The sequence below is a fragment of the Ochotona princeps genome, chromosome 17, assembly GCF_030435755.1.
Source record: "Ochotona princeps isolate mOchPri1 chromosome 17, mOchPri1.hap1, whole genome shotgun sequence".
Lineage (NCBI taxonomy): Eukaryota > Metazoa > Chordata > Mammalia > Lagomorpha > Ochotonidae > Ochotona > Ochotona princeps.
Window position 1 is genome coordinate 32,199,771 of NC_080848.1, and position 14,998 is coordinate 32,214,768.

The following is a 14,998-nucleotide window of genomic DNA, read 5'->3' on the forward strand; positions in this document are numbered from 1 at the left end:
ATACTGGCATTGCAAGAGCTTTGAGCATTGAGTTCAATAAACGACAATGGCTGTTTCGTTGTTCATGTTCTCCATGCCTAGAACTATGGAGTTGATTTACATGATTGACTTTAAGCCTTCTGATCAATCCCTGAGATTAGCACAGCTTTTACAGTGCTCATTACAAAGATAAAAGTACTGAGGCTTAGTGAAGCTCAATGCCTCCCTCTCATGGGAGAGCCTGTGAACATGCCCTTTAAGTAGGTTTAACATCCATACGCTTTTATTTATACTTCTGGCTATTATTTCATATAATCCTCTGGTGGCTGGCAGCTTTGTCCATACTTTACTAGCAAGACTTAAACAATTTGGAGAGCTGCTCAGAGTGGAACAGGTCTAGAAGGTAAAATAAGTTCCGCTAGTCCCACTCTCTGATTCACTAACTAGAAACTTTGAGGGGAGATCATTTAGCATCTGTGCTATTTGACTCGTCCCTGGTGAATATAAGGTGAACGAAGGATGAGAAGTTGTCTGTCTAGAACATGTCTAGAAGCTGTCTATCTATTAAGAACCTTTTTGTTTGTTTTGTTTTGTTTTGTTTTGTTGGGTAAACTGAAACCCAAGATAAAAGCATGAGTTTCCCCAACGGTGATCTTTCAAATTAGCTGCTACACAAATCCAGGAGCCATAGAGCCTGGTGCTATGTCTTGTGATGAATGCTAGGCTGCTCTGCCTAGAGCCCTTCCTAGGGGTCAGCATAAGCACCAAGACAATCACCCATGGTCAGCAGCATTGGTAGCCAATAGGCCTCCACTGAGTATTCCACATGAATTGCCCTTGGCTACAGATGACTGCCTCCCTCAAGGCCACACCCACCAATGTGGATCAGCCCACACAGTGCTTGCCTGATGGAGGCACAAGAAGCATTAGTGATGTTATCTTTATTTTGGAAAATCCTGAAGGGGTAGTCCAGAGCATCTTATAGGCTTAAGTATCCCCACTGAAGTAAAAGACTAATCAGTACAGTTCACACCTTCAGTGGTTAAACAGGAAGTATGACACTTGGCAGGCAGCTATTCTGCTCCACATACACTTTGAGCAGGAATGAGCTGAGATGCAAGTGAATCTGCAGCTTGGGCCAAGGTGGACTTTACCGTATTCACGGTAACTATGTCTGTGGAATCTCGGGTGCTATAGAAGAAGCTGGGGTCTAGGCAGAAAGTCAACATGTGAGGAGAATTGATTGAAAGGCAATTCCTAATATGTTGTTGAACTCTTGCACTGATCATGGGAAACTGAGCACCATTGTAGCTAACAGCCATCACGAGCTGAGTTCCAGCAAACTCACTGAGTCACATTGCAAGGGGGGCACCACAGCAGTGCACTGTGAAATGAAGCAGCCAACTGGGACTGGACAAAGGCAAGACACAGTATGTCCAATGAACAGGTGACTCAGACTTCCACACAGTCACACTGCCATGCCACTCTTCAGTTCACACATGACTATCTGATGGAGCTGGAGAAAAGCTAAACTTGGTTCACAGATGGTTCAGCTCTGTGTGTGGACACAGCTGAGAACTAAGTGTAGTTTTTCTATGGATCAACTCAGAGTGGCCTTGAATGACAATGCTTGGGAGCAATCATATGTATGGATGGAACATGGGAAATTTTCCTGGTCTTCTGTTCATATAGAAATACAGGTAGGCAGAGGTTAGAAAGCAGCCATATATCATGCAACAATGGGTTCACCTTTTGAGAAATGTGCTGTTCAGTGATTTCGTCATGACGTGGACATCTGAGTGTGCTTCCCAAGCCTACAAGTACTGCCTATTGCACACCACAGGGTAGATGGGGTAGCCTAGTGTTCTGCCAGACTGTTCTTGCCTGATTTACTCAGATAAATAAATTTCTTCCACATTCAGTTTATATCATTTCCAAGTATTCTCCCATTGCCTTCACATTAGCATTTGAATAAGACTCACCACCACTATTATGTTATATGATCAGTAAGTAATTCTTGAATCGTTTAAGACAGCCAGAGGTGGGGGCAGCTCCGATATCAAGGTCAAGGCTAGCATTTTCTTTCATTATTGCAAGCAAGCATTTTACTGTGGCCATGGTCAATCTGGTTCTGAAAGAGATCAGTGTCTATGTTTGCCTTTGGATTATGTTTCATTAGATCTTTATCTATAGGCCCTTGTCAAAACTCCGTTAGTTCCATGATATCCTTGACAGCTTCCATCACCTATTCTTGCACTGAAGATTGTTGATACAGTGGAATGGCACATGCCTGACCGATGAACAAGAATCACTGCTGATTTCCCACCTTCAGAGTCCTTGATCACTTTCAGTTCCGTTTCCCAGCCACTAACAAGCCCTCTTACTGGAAATAGCAGCGGATTTTGTGTGGCAAGAGGACTCGATGAATAAAACAACACAAGACTAAATCAAGCACAAGAGAAAATGATGCAATCAAAATGCATTAAACATGAGGCTAGGCTTTGCTAGCTTTCCTAGCTTAGCACAACACTCTGCCTCACAATAGACTGTTTTTTAAAAAGCAGGAGTGTATGCTAATATAAAGGGTGTAGGTATAGCAAATACATACATAGTACCATAGTTTCTATGTTATTAGCAACTATTGTGAATATACATATAAGCATGCCTCAGAAATACTGCAAGTTTTGCTCTAGGCCGTCACAATAAAGCAGCTTTAGAATAGGAGGATTTTTTGGTTGTTTTGTTTTCCAGGGTATACATGTCACATTTTACACTATCCTAGAGTCTATTGAGTATGCAGTAGCATTTGATCTAAAAAAAAAAAAAAAGGGCACATATCTTGACTGAAAATACATTACTACTCAAAATTGCTAACCACCATTGGAAGTTTCAGTGAATTGTAATCATTTTGCTAGTGGAGGGTCTTGCATGAATGTTGGTGGCTGCTTCCTGATTAGAATGGGGTTAGCTAAACATTTTCTGTATCACTTCATAAAATACTTCTCTGCAGCATTCATGCTGTTTCCTAGCATTTCACTTATAGTAGAACTTCCTTAAAAATTAGATTCAATCTTTTAGAACCTTGTGTTGCTTTATCCATGAAGTTTATGTGATGTCTGAAATCCCTTGTCACCATTTCAACACTGCGCACAACCTCTTTGCCAAGAGTAGTCTCTGTCAAGAAACTGACTTCTTTGTTCATCCATAAAAATCAATTTCTCATCTGTTAAAATCTTATCATGAGATGTCATCACTTTGGTGACCTCTATGGGCTCCACTGTGAATAATGCCAGTTCTCTTGCAAATTTTATCTTATCTTCAGTTACTTCCTTCATTGAAGTCTTGAATTCCTTAAAGCCATCCATAGCAACTGGTTACAATTTTTGCCAAACATCAATGAATATTGATGTTTTCATTTTCTCCCATGAATCACGAATGTTCTGGAGAACATCTGGAATGTTGAATCCTTTCTAGAAGATTTTCAGTTTGCTTTGTGCAGATCCGTCAGAGAAATCACACTCATGACAACAATAGCCCCACACAATGTTCTTCTTAAACGACAAGACTTTGAGGTTGAAGTTGCTCCTTGAGCCATAGCAGCAGCATGGATGCTGTGTTTGCAGGCATGTGCACCACAGTGATCTCATTCTACATCTCCATTGGAGTTCTCAGGTGACCAGTTGCACTGTCAATGAGCAGTGATGCTATAAATGGAATCTTTTTTTTAATTCTGAGCTGTGGACCTCAACAGTGGGCTAAAAATATTTAGGAAACAATATTGTGAATAGATGTTGTGTCATCTCTAAACTTTGTTTTTCTTCATTTACAGAGCACAGATAAAGTTAAATTTCATTCTCGGGGCACCTAGAGTTTTCTGAATGATAACTGAGCATTGGATTCACTGTAAGACCACCAGATGCATTAGACTCTAACCAGAGACTCGGCCTGTCCTAGGGCACTTTGAAGCCTGGCATTGACTTTTCTCTTGCTCTGAATGTCTAGAGAGAATCTTCCCCAGTGTAAGATTACATCATCTGCACCGGGAATTTCTTGCTCAGCAGAACCACCTTCATCAATGATGTTAGCTAGAGCTTCCAGATTACCTGCTGCAACTTCTGCATCCATATTTGCTGCCTCATGTTGCACTCTGATGTTACGGTGGCTTCCTTCCTTAAACCTCCTGTCTTCTGCTATTTCCTCATCATTCTCAGCCTTCATATAGGACTGGAGAAATTTATGGCCTTGCTCTTTATTAGGTGTATCATTGGGGAATGTTATGGCTAGTTTCATTTTTTTGTCCAAACCAATAAAACTCCCCCGTTCTACCACAGACATAGGAGTATGTTCACTGGAGAAGTCTTTTCAATTTCTTTCAAGAACTTTACCTTTGAATCACAGCTTGAAAGTTTGGTACAAGAGGCTTTATTGACCTTCTATATGCCCACTAAGCTTAATCACTTCTAATTTTTGATTGAAAGTGAGAGATCGTAACTACTTCTTTCACTAAAACACTTAGAGGTACAGAGTTATTAATTGGCTTGTTTTCTTTTCCTAAAATGGTTTATTTATTTGAAAAGCAGAGATATCAAGAGAGAAGGAAAGACACACATAGAGTTTTTTTTTTCAATCACTGGTACACTTTCCAAATGACCACAATGGCCAGGGTTTGACCAGACTGAATCCAAGAGTCAGGAAGTTTATCCAGATCTTCCATGTGGATGCAGAGGCAATCTCCTGCTGTTTTTTCAGGCACATTAACAAAGAGTTGGATAGGAAGCGCAGTAGCTGGAACCCATATGGGATGTTGGTGTTGCAGGTAACAGTTTAACCAATCTTGCCACAACTCCAGTCCAGTTGGCCTTTTTCAAGAACATTTTTTTGGAGAATAAAGCTCCCAGTGAGATTGACTGAGATCTAGATTGAAACTGCATCACAATACAGATTCCCTCCCTGCTTATCCCGGCCTTACACCTTCTCCAGTACACTGTGTACAAACATTTCACCTCGCAATTTGCTTCCCAGAGAGACAAGCTGGTGACGTCCATGCTTCCCAGTTGGAATATATGTGCCATCAGAGGGCTTAAATATCTTGAGTAACTGTGCCCATAATTTCATGCCCCAGAGGCATTTAAATTACCCAATTGGAGGCATATTGAGTTCAAGCTTCCTTGAAAAAGAACACAGAATATTTGACAATTGGGATATAAATAAGTTCTGCTCAGATCTTCATAAATGAAGAGTCTTCTCCCCTCTATTCTCCTTTACTGGTTCCTTCAAAATCCCAATGAGCTGACCTGAGACCATCCCACAAGTAGCATCTACCTCCTGAACATGAACCAGCCTTGATTCTCATATTCATCAGTGGGAGTTGTAACCCATCAGAGAGATGCCCACAGTATCCCTGCTTGGCCCACTCCCAGTCCCGGATCTTGCACCCTCCAGGTGGTTTTGCAGTCTAGCATGACAGAATTTACTCCCAGTCCCAGTACTTGCCAGCTGATGCTGCTGCAAAGCCCAACCCATCTGCTTTTAGTATGGCCTATGCATGAACCAGTGAGTTCAGTTGGTTAGTCCAGTCTGGCTCTCCCCTTAACCCAGTCCACATGCATGCCCAACAGATGTAGTCCTGTTTGGCCTGGTCTGCCCCAGAACCCAGTTCTCATACTCGCCAGTGGGAGCAGTGGCCCATCAGGGGTGCCCCATACTCACCCTCCCCTCTCCAGGTCTCACATATGTTGGTGGATTTGTGGCCCATTCTGGTATGATCTGGTGGATGCTATAACCTGGCCTCACCTTGATATTTGCTGGTAGATGCTATAACCTGACCTGACATGGTCTGCCCTCAGTTCCAGCTCATGCTGGTGGGTACAGCAGCCTAGCCCAGTTCATCCAGCCACCAGTCCCAGCCCTAATGTGAATTGACTGGTGTTGCAGCCCGATCCAGCCTGTCATGCACCCCGTACTGATTCTCAGATCTGCCAGCGAGTGTTATGACCTGGCTCAGCCTGGCCTGCCTCAAAACCTGACCCACATGTGTGGGTACCTTAACCTGGCCTGGGCTGCTCCCAGCCTTGGTTCTTGTACTCGTCTATAGGAATTGTGTCCTGACAGAGGAGTTCCCAAAGCTCCTCTATCAGGTCTCCTCCCAGTGTCAGATCTCACACATACCAGTAGGTGCTTTGCCCAGACTGACTTGGCCCACCTCCTGTCCTGGAGGTCTTGTCCAACTGGCCCACACTCAATTCGGTTCTTATTGTTGCATGCTATGGCCCAGCTATGGCCCAGCCACACCTGGTCCATGCCCAGACTCAGCTCTTGTGTGGCTTAGTAGGTGCTCAGACCTGGTCCAGCCCATCCTACACCCTCCTTGGCTCTCATGAGCACCAGCAGGTGCTGGAGTCTAGACCAGTCTGGCACACTCCAGACCCAGTCTTCACCCATGCTGAAGAACACTGTAGTCATGTCCACCCTAAATCGCTGCCCCCATTCTGGCTCTTGTGCTCACCAATGTGAACTATAACCTAGTCAGGGTGTCCTCTTAGCTCCCCAGGCAGTCCTGTTCCCAGACAGATCTTGCACGTGCCAGTGGTTGCTTTGGCTCAACTCGGCATAGCCCAGCCCCCGTCTTGGCCTTTGCCATCAGATGCTGCAGCCTGACCTGTCCCAGCCTGCCCCCCAGTCCCAACTCCCACTAGTGGGTGCTGTAGTCTAGCTCTAACCAGTCTGCACCCATCCCTGGTTCATGCAAACCAGTAGGTGTGATAGTTTAGCCTGGCATGACCTATTCTACAACGTGGCTACTGCACATGCCAGTGAGCTTAGGTTAGCCTAACCAACAGGTGGACTATCTTGCTTGACCTTACCAGCATCCAGGCCTGAATCACATATTCACTAGCAGGAGCCACAACCTATCAGTGGAATTTCCCAAGTTCCTCCACCAGGCCCACTCCCAGACCCAGATCTCACATGTGCCAGTGGGTGCTAGGCCCTTACCCAGTGTAGTCTTCTCCCTCCATCCCAGCCTTTATATGAGCTGGTGGATGTTGTGGCCTGGCCTGCCCCACATCCTATTGTTGAGTGCATCTGCAGGTGTTGCAGCCTGGACCAGCCTGGCCTGTTCCCAGCCCCAAAACCCATGACTGTTAAACGGTTCCCTGGACATGTCTAGCTCAGCCTGTTACCATCCTCAGCTCTTAAGCAAACCAGCAGAAATTGCAGTTCCACAGGGGTGGGCCCACATATCCCCCAAAAAATCTGCCCCCAGACCTGATTCTCTTGTGTGCTGGTTAGTGTCATGGCCCAGCCTAATGTGACCCGTCCCTGTTCAAACACTCACTGGTAGGTACTGTGATCTAGTCCTGCCAGTTAGGCGCCCCGCCCTAGCTTTTGTGTGCACTGGACACATATAAACATTTTGTCAACTATCCTATAGCCTCACTTTGATATCCAGTGTCTGTAAGGTAGTGCACTGTGGTCAGTGTTGGAAGACAAAGGAGTAAGACTTGGGAGAATGAGAAGGTTCTAAAATTGTTGCAAGAGATCACGGAACAGATTTGGGTTAAGCATGAGGCTGGTGAGAAATGGGATGGTGGCAAGTTTCCTGCTGGTGAAGTGACAGCAATACATGAGGTTTGGAAACCAATGCTGAGAGCAGGAATCAAAAGGCTGGAATGGATTTTCTGGTCCTGTCATTTTCATCCCGAATTTTAGGAAACTCACCCAAACCAAACAACCATTCCCTATGAACATAGTCAGCTCCTTCCCCTAGCATCATGCTTCTCATCCCCACTGACATCTTCCTCCCTACCCTCTTTGGATCCACCCCTCAAACACATGCACATACACTGCTTATTGTAATAAAATATACATTTATTTTTTATATTCTTAAAACAATATTTACTTAAATTTAACATTAGGTTTCACATCTTAGGCTTATAAGAGCAATGCCTTCCTAAAGAGATAGTACATTACATTGTGAATGTTTTCCAGGATCCTGAAAGATTCCAGGGAAATATAAGCAAGGAATTGCATTGCCCACATTTGCCAGGGACTGAGTTGGGGCTCAGATAAGACAAGGTGCCTACTCAAAGCTTTATACTTTAACACAACAAATATTTGTGAGACTAATATTCATGATGTTTAAATGCATCAAGAACTTAAAAACAATATTTTTTTTCTTGTAGAAATTTATTTACATCAAGTGATTGATTGATTGATTTATATAAAGTGAACAAATTTCTCCTATTTTTTTTTTCACTTTTAAATGAGCCAATGTGTTTATTAGATCTGTGGGGTATAAGAAAACATTGCTACTCTATGTCATGCTGATATAGCCATAAACTCTCAGGTTAAACTTGTCTCTTTGTAGTACACATTTCAATTTGGATTTTTTTATTGTTTCCTTAATATATCTGATGCAAAAGGAGATTTTAAGGGAGAAGCCCCACCCAGTCTCCCACCCACCCCAGGTCCCAGATGTGGGACATGCTCTGAGGGTCTTGCTCAAGTGGTTTTGATAATTCAACAGTTATGAATTGCTGCCACTCTCACCACTCCAAGCATGATGCGGTCGTTGGAGAATCCAGATTGACATAGTCCATCACACAGTCTCTGTTTGCCCAGTATTTTCATTGCCAACATATAGCTGAGGTGGTTGATTGACTTGTTCTGTCCTCTGTCATTTGATAGTTAGCATTCTGAGTCCAAAAGCTCGATTGGGAGGATCCCCAAAGAAACTTTGTCTGAGGTGTTCCCAGACCAGATTCTTGTACATACTAGCAAGAACAGGGCCCGGCACAGTCCATCGCCCCGATCAGCTGGTGGTTGCAGTTGCTGGGTTGGTTCTGTTTCCATCCCTGTCTTCCACTGGAACCAATGGGTGTTTGCAGTCCAGCCTGGTTCTGCCCAGCACATACTCGGCCCTCATATAAATCAGTGGGAGCTGCAGCCCAGCCTGAGCGACCAACAATAACCCCAACCAGGCCCGCCCCCTACCGTGGTTTGCCAGTATGATATTGTTCCTTTTAGAATGAAAATGGAATCATCTGAATTTATTTGAAAAATTAATGAAGCATTTCTAAAATTCCAGTTGGGTCTCAGAAAAGGTGATTATGACTTTGAAGTTCTGGATTTTTGGTCCAGGGACTTTATGGCATCCTGGACCCACTTCTCCTTGGGATCAACACATATCTCCTTGGCCAACTTGGTCTTGAGACTGTGGGGTAAGGGGAGAAGAGGAAAAAGAAAACAATTAGCAGGACTTGGACATGCCCCTAGGCCAAAACTATGAGTGAATTTTTTTACTGTGAGCATTTATGGGTTAGATTATAGAGGTCAAACTATCTGAGACCATGACTCTAAGTAATTCTGAAACTGTCCTTCACTCAGAGCCCTAGAAATGAATCTTCAATTTGGGTTTGGTGAGTTTTATCTACTTACATTACAGCTTTCTGGGGGCATTTGCTGCTGCTGATATTTCTGTAGCTCTCCAGTCTTTGAGTGGGGATCTTCTTCTTAGCCATAGAAAAACAGCAGGTAGCTGGAACGAAAGCTGGATTTTTTGAAAAAAAAAAAAAAAAAAGAAGAAGAAGAAGAAAAGAGCAGATCTTTCAAATCCGACTTTGGAAGGGGAAGGGAGGAAGGAAGTTTGGGTGGCAGTAGAACATGCTCATCAAGAGGTTCTGGGCCTCTGCCTCTCACCTCGCATTCTCCCTGGTGATGAGGTAGCTCCTCATTAGTGGTTCAAGGAGGAAACCTTGGGCAATGTGATCTCTCTCTCTCTCTCCCTCTCCCTCTCTCATTCGCTCTCTATAAATCTAACTTTCAAATAAAAATAAATACATCCTTTTTAAAAGCAATTTTTGATACCACAATATGCTGTAGCATTATTAGCACAGATATGCTTCATAGAAGGAAGTAAGCAAAATAAAGTAAATGAAGTTATAGAACAAATACTTAGATGTAAATCATCCCCAGAGATTCCCCTTGGGGCCCTATCACCTTCAGCTAACCACTGTCTCTGAAAGATATTCAGAGACCAGCAAAGATACTGGCTTTTAAACCAACAAATTGCTTTTCTTTTTCCACTGTCGGAGAAGTGTCCACCAGCCTACGATAGGAGGAGGGCTTTCATTTGAGTGCCCCATGCCTAACTCTGGCCATGGGTGTGTCCAGCATCCTTCTCAAATCTCAGGTCAGAGCAGAAGCCTGGGGACTGGCCTAGGTGGCCCGAGCCTCTGATTCTGCTCCTCCCCTGATTACAGGCATATCGGGCCACTTCACCTGTGATGTCTGATTCCCACCTCCCAAAGGCAGAGTTTACAGTGAGTCCCTGAAGAATTGACCTGAGCGTTTCAGAGCTGGTTGGCTTTCTCTGAGGGAATTAGGACCTTACCTGGCTGAGCAAGCACCTGGGAGCTGAAGGTAGCGGCTATGAGTAGCAGACCGAGAAGTGTTGAAGAGACCATCATGCTGAAGGTGAGCAGATGAGCTTGGAAGGCAAGGCAGGGGTTTCTGGATGGGTCTTGGTCTCTGTGAGTATTTGATTGTTCTGCCTGCCTTTATAGGGAACAAAGAGGGTGTAATATTCCAAGGAAACCTTTGTTTAAGCTAGGTCATGGTCAGATCAGATGGACTGGAGTCTGAAATGCTTATTAACTCCAATTCTTGGAAAAATGAACAGATGACGGAGGCCAAATTAGGGGTGGAACTTGGAACCTCTTTCATTTATTCTGCACTTGGAGTTAGAATGGGCTGCAGGATATTATGACGAAATAAACTAAAACTTTTTCTGGGCAAGGGGGAGAAAAGCAAGGAATCTACGGGCATGGCGGGGTGACGTGAGCTAAGAACCTTCCCCAATGCCTCTGTTCTGATTTTGGAGTTCAGGCAGGAACCATAAAGCTTCTGCAAGACTCTCACCCAAAGCAGAGAGAGCTCAGCCGTTCTGAAAACAGCTGGGTCCCTGAGAACCAGGAAGGGAAACATGTGAGGAGTTCAACCCTATGACTTAACCCAGTGGTCACTGAACCTAAGTGTTCCAGTATATCAGAAATGAGGAATTTCAAAAGACCTTGACTTCCTATGTATTTCATAACTATTTGTATAGTTTCAAACATCCTCTTACAAATGGAATTCAGACAAACCCCTGCACATCAACTATGTATAGTGGAGTGTCTGTAGCAGAATAAACAGCTCACAGTGTTCTTACACCCCAAGAAGTAAAAGAGCACACTTGAAAAATCCAGCCTTCTAGCTTACCCTTAGCCCTAGATGGCTAAAAACATCAAGAAAGAGGGGATGCCACAAATATCCCTTTGTCCAGCACACGAAGCTCCCTAGTAGGAGAAAGTGCAAGAAGAGACCTAACTTTCATTTGTCTCATAATTCATTGGGATGAGTTGTACCACCGTATACTGTTGAATACTGGTCTGGAGGCATTACACAGTTGTTTCATCATTTTTCTGCATGTTCCTACATCAAATCCATGGGTTGGAGACCTAAAATGTGTGCGTTTGGGTAATGGTTGTGCCATTAACTCTACCGCCACAGACACCTCTTCTTTTTCTTTCTTTCTTTCCCTTCCTTCCTTCCTTCCTTCATTTTTTCAAGATTTATTTATTTGAAAGGCATAGTTACACAGAGAAAGAAAGGGTCAGAGAGAGAGACCTTCCATCTGCTGGTCCACTCCTCAAATGGCCTCAATGGCCATAGTCTGAAGCTAGGATTCTGGAGCTTCTTCTGGGGCTCCTTTTGGGTATAGGGGTGCATTAACTGGGAGTTGAATTAGAATGGAGCAATGAGGACTCAAACCAGAGCTCATATGGGATTTTGGCACCACAGACCAACTGTGCCATAGTGCCAGTCTCTATAGACTATGCTCTGCTGGTTAAGATGGGGATCATCATCATGCTTACCTTAGAGAATCATGATGTGAATTAATACTTGTAAAATTATGGATGTGTCCAGTCTCTACAGATACACAGTAAATGAAGTTAATATTTATTATTATCAGAAATGGGCCACATTTTTGTATGGGGATGCTGGAAAGGGGCTCCATATCTATGTAGCTGACTTCCTCCATGGCTCTTCCCAAATTCTTCATTGCTTGCCAGTAAAGACAGGCTACGATAAGAACAGTTCCTTGGAATGTTCCAATTGTGCACAGAGGAAAGGCAAAATCCCAGAAACTAGCAAGGCAAGACAGTTGGAATGAATGCTCTTGGCCTCCGAAGTTCTTGGCAATCCTAGCTGAGTGATGGTATTTGCTTTATTATTTCATGATACAGTTCTGTAGGCTCTGGGATTTGCCCTTCCCCCTCCCCAAGTCCCCACATCCCACTGATTTCTCCTGTATCGTTGATTTAGTACAGTCTTTCATGAAGTCATAAGTCCATCATCCTGCTATTTAATTGTATCCTGACATTCTTACAATACTCTAGTAAGTTGAGGGGGCTCTCCTAGCTAATGACTTTACATTTTGGTGTTGCCTTCTTAGCATCATATTTATTCTAAATGCAAGGAACCTCAGCAGAGACAGATGAAATAATTTTTTCAGACATCCAAGTTCAGCAGCTGTTCTGTCCATCCAGGTATTAGATGTCTCTAGTGAGAGAATGAAGCTCTACTGGCTCACTTTCCTCTGTTTCCTTGTTGGCTGCACATTCAGCAGGGACCTGAAGTAGATGCATGTAGTTGCATATGGCCTGGGACCAGTTGAATGAGGAGACTTGGTCAAATAGGACCCTGAGAGATGTATAAAATGCAAAAGCTTGTAATTGTGACACTGACACCCAATATGACAGTTCTAGTCCCAGCTGCTCCACTTTTTTCCCCTTAGATTTTATTTATTTTTACTGGAAAAGCAGACCAAATTTTATGGAGAGAAAGAGAGTCAGAGAGAAAGATCTTCTAGCTGCTTGCTTACTCCCAAGTGGCCGCAATGGCCAGAGCTGAGCTGATCAGAAGCCGAGAGACAGGAGCTTCTTGCAAGTATCCCACATAGATACAGCTCCCGAAGCTTTGGGGGCTGTCCTCCACTGCTTTGCCATACCACAGTCATGGAGCTGGATGGGAAGTTGAGCAGCCAGGACATGAACTGGTGCCCAGTGCTTGCAAGATGATGAGTTAATCAACGAGCCATCATGCCAGGCATCTGCTCCACTTCTGATCCAACTCTGCCTATCGCCTGAGAAGTAGTGAAGGACAGCCCAAGTCCTTGAGCCACTGCACCCACATAAGAGACCCAGGGTAAGTTTCTAGCGCCTGGCTTCAAATCAGCTCAGCTCTGCTTATTTCAGCCACTTGGGGAGTGAACCAGAACTCCCCTCTACAGCTTTGCCTTTCAAAAAATATTAATTAAAAATAATTTTAAAAAATAAAGCAAGCAAAATCTTTACATTTTAAGCATTTCCAAAGAATGTTGAGTGGTCAGAAGGAAAGATGCCAGGAATTATGACTCCTGGCCTTCTTTCTTGCTTTTTGAAGTCTGCTACAGATTTCTTCTAATACTGTGGCGCATTGGATAGAATTTAATAAACACTGATATTTATTTTATTCCTAATATCTCTTTTTAAAAGAGAAAGAAAAATAACGTTTGTGAGAGCTTAGGGTAAACGACAAAAACCCTAAAGGCTGAGCTGATTTGAGAGCCCCATTTATTAATGTTCTGGTCTGTTAATCTTAGCTGTATTATAGTTCTTGTCTCAGTTTTCCCATATCCAAAATAGGACCACATTAGGTCTGCCACCTCTCCATGCCAAGGGTTACTGAAAGCATGTCTTCAGGTTGTTGTCATTCTTTGAGGAAAATTACCCCAAGCTATTTATCAGTATAAAAATTCTAACCATAGGTCTAGAAAATAATAAGTTATCAGCAGCAGTCCTAATCTACTCAATCTATTCAGGACTTGGTACTATGTCTTTCACATGGGTTGTTTTATCTAGCCTTCCAACAAACCCACAAAGTAGATGTTCTAATTCAACTCATTTAAAGTTAAAAAAAAAAAACACAGGGGCTTGGCATTTGGCACTGTGGATAAGATGTAGCTACGGATGTTGTGGTGGTTGGGTACCATATCCTCAAGAACAACATCACTCTTCTTTGACCTGAGGGTCTGAGATTTCGCAATGATGGGTGCTTCTGTCAGATAAGGACATAATCTGTGCACTGAAGATGTAAGTTTGTTTCCTCTTCTTCATACTTCAAATTTGAAAAAAAAAAAAGAAAAAGAAAAAGGATAAAGTTCTTGTGATCAACACCCTTATTCATGGAAAGGAAGGTGGCAGATACCAGTGGCCCTTGCTCTAGTTCTCCTGCCATCTTCTGGGCAAACATGAAAGACCAAGCATTGATGAGGGAAACATTTGTATCTCTTGGACCCTGGTTTTTGGTTGTCTCTGTGAGACCCCTCCTTTTCCATTTTTCCCTTTATCTACTTCTGGACTGAGTGTGGAAGAGAGAGCTATTCTTTAGGGGGACTCTATGGTATCTGTAGCGCTTGGAGTTCGTTTTGAATTTTCAGTGAATTTTGGTCTAGACTCACTTATGATTGCCTTGACAGAACAAGCATATGAGTATGACCAGTATATATGTGTAATGACTAGTATGTGACCAGTATATATGTACATAAGCAATACACATATATGTGTATATATGCATACACATATGTATATGTATACACACATATATATTAATCAATTCAGTGTACCAGCAGAGCTACAGACCAAATATCCTTCTAGACATACTTCTCCCCAAGTCTGTCTCTCTTCATCCCTCCCACCTCCTTTGATGAAACTATTAGGCTTGAAATGTCACTACTTGCCCCAAGTTCTTTTCTCCAACCATGAGTTTTTCCTTGGACATTTTATTGCTGACTTTCTGTTTCATCTTTAAATATCGTCTCTTCTTCATGTTTGGGACTTGGAAACAGATAGTGTTACGATTTATTTCCTAAAGTTTCACATGTTGGATGCTTGACTCTCTTAAGAGCTAGTGAGACCTTTAAAAGGGGGAACCTGGT

The 14,998-nt window shown here is 43.3% G+C and overlaps 1 protein-coding gene across 1 annotated transcript; it reads right to left on the bottom strand.

Moving 5' to 3' along the window:
* Positions 1-8,998: 8,998 nt before the first annotated feature.
* LOC101528088 (eotaxin) lies at positions 8,999-10,586 on the bottom strand. The gene is made up of 3 exons (XM_004593867.2): positions 10,373-10,586; positions 9,418-9,529; positions 8,999-9,193 (listed from the first exon to the last, which is right to left on the bottom strand). Exons 1-3 carry the CDS (start codon positions 10,446-10,448, stop codon positions 9,088-9,090), a joined length of 294 nt encoding a protein of 97 aa, XP_004593924.1. The 5' UTR covers positions 10,449-10,586; the 3' UTR covers positions 8,999-9,087.
* Between the last annotated feature and the right edge of the window lie 4,412 nt (positions 10,587-14,998).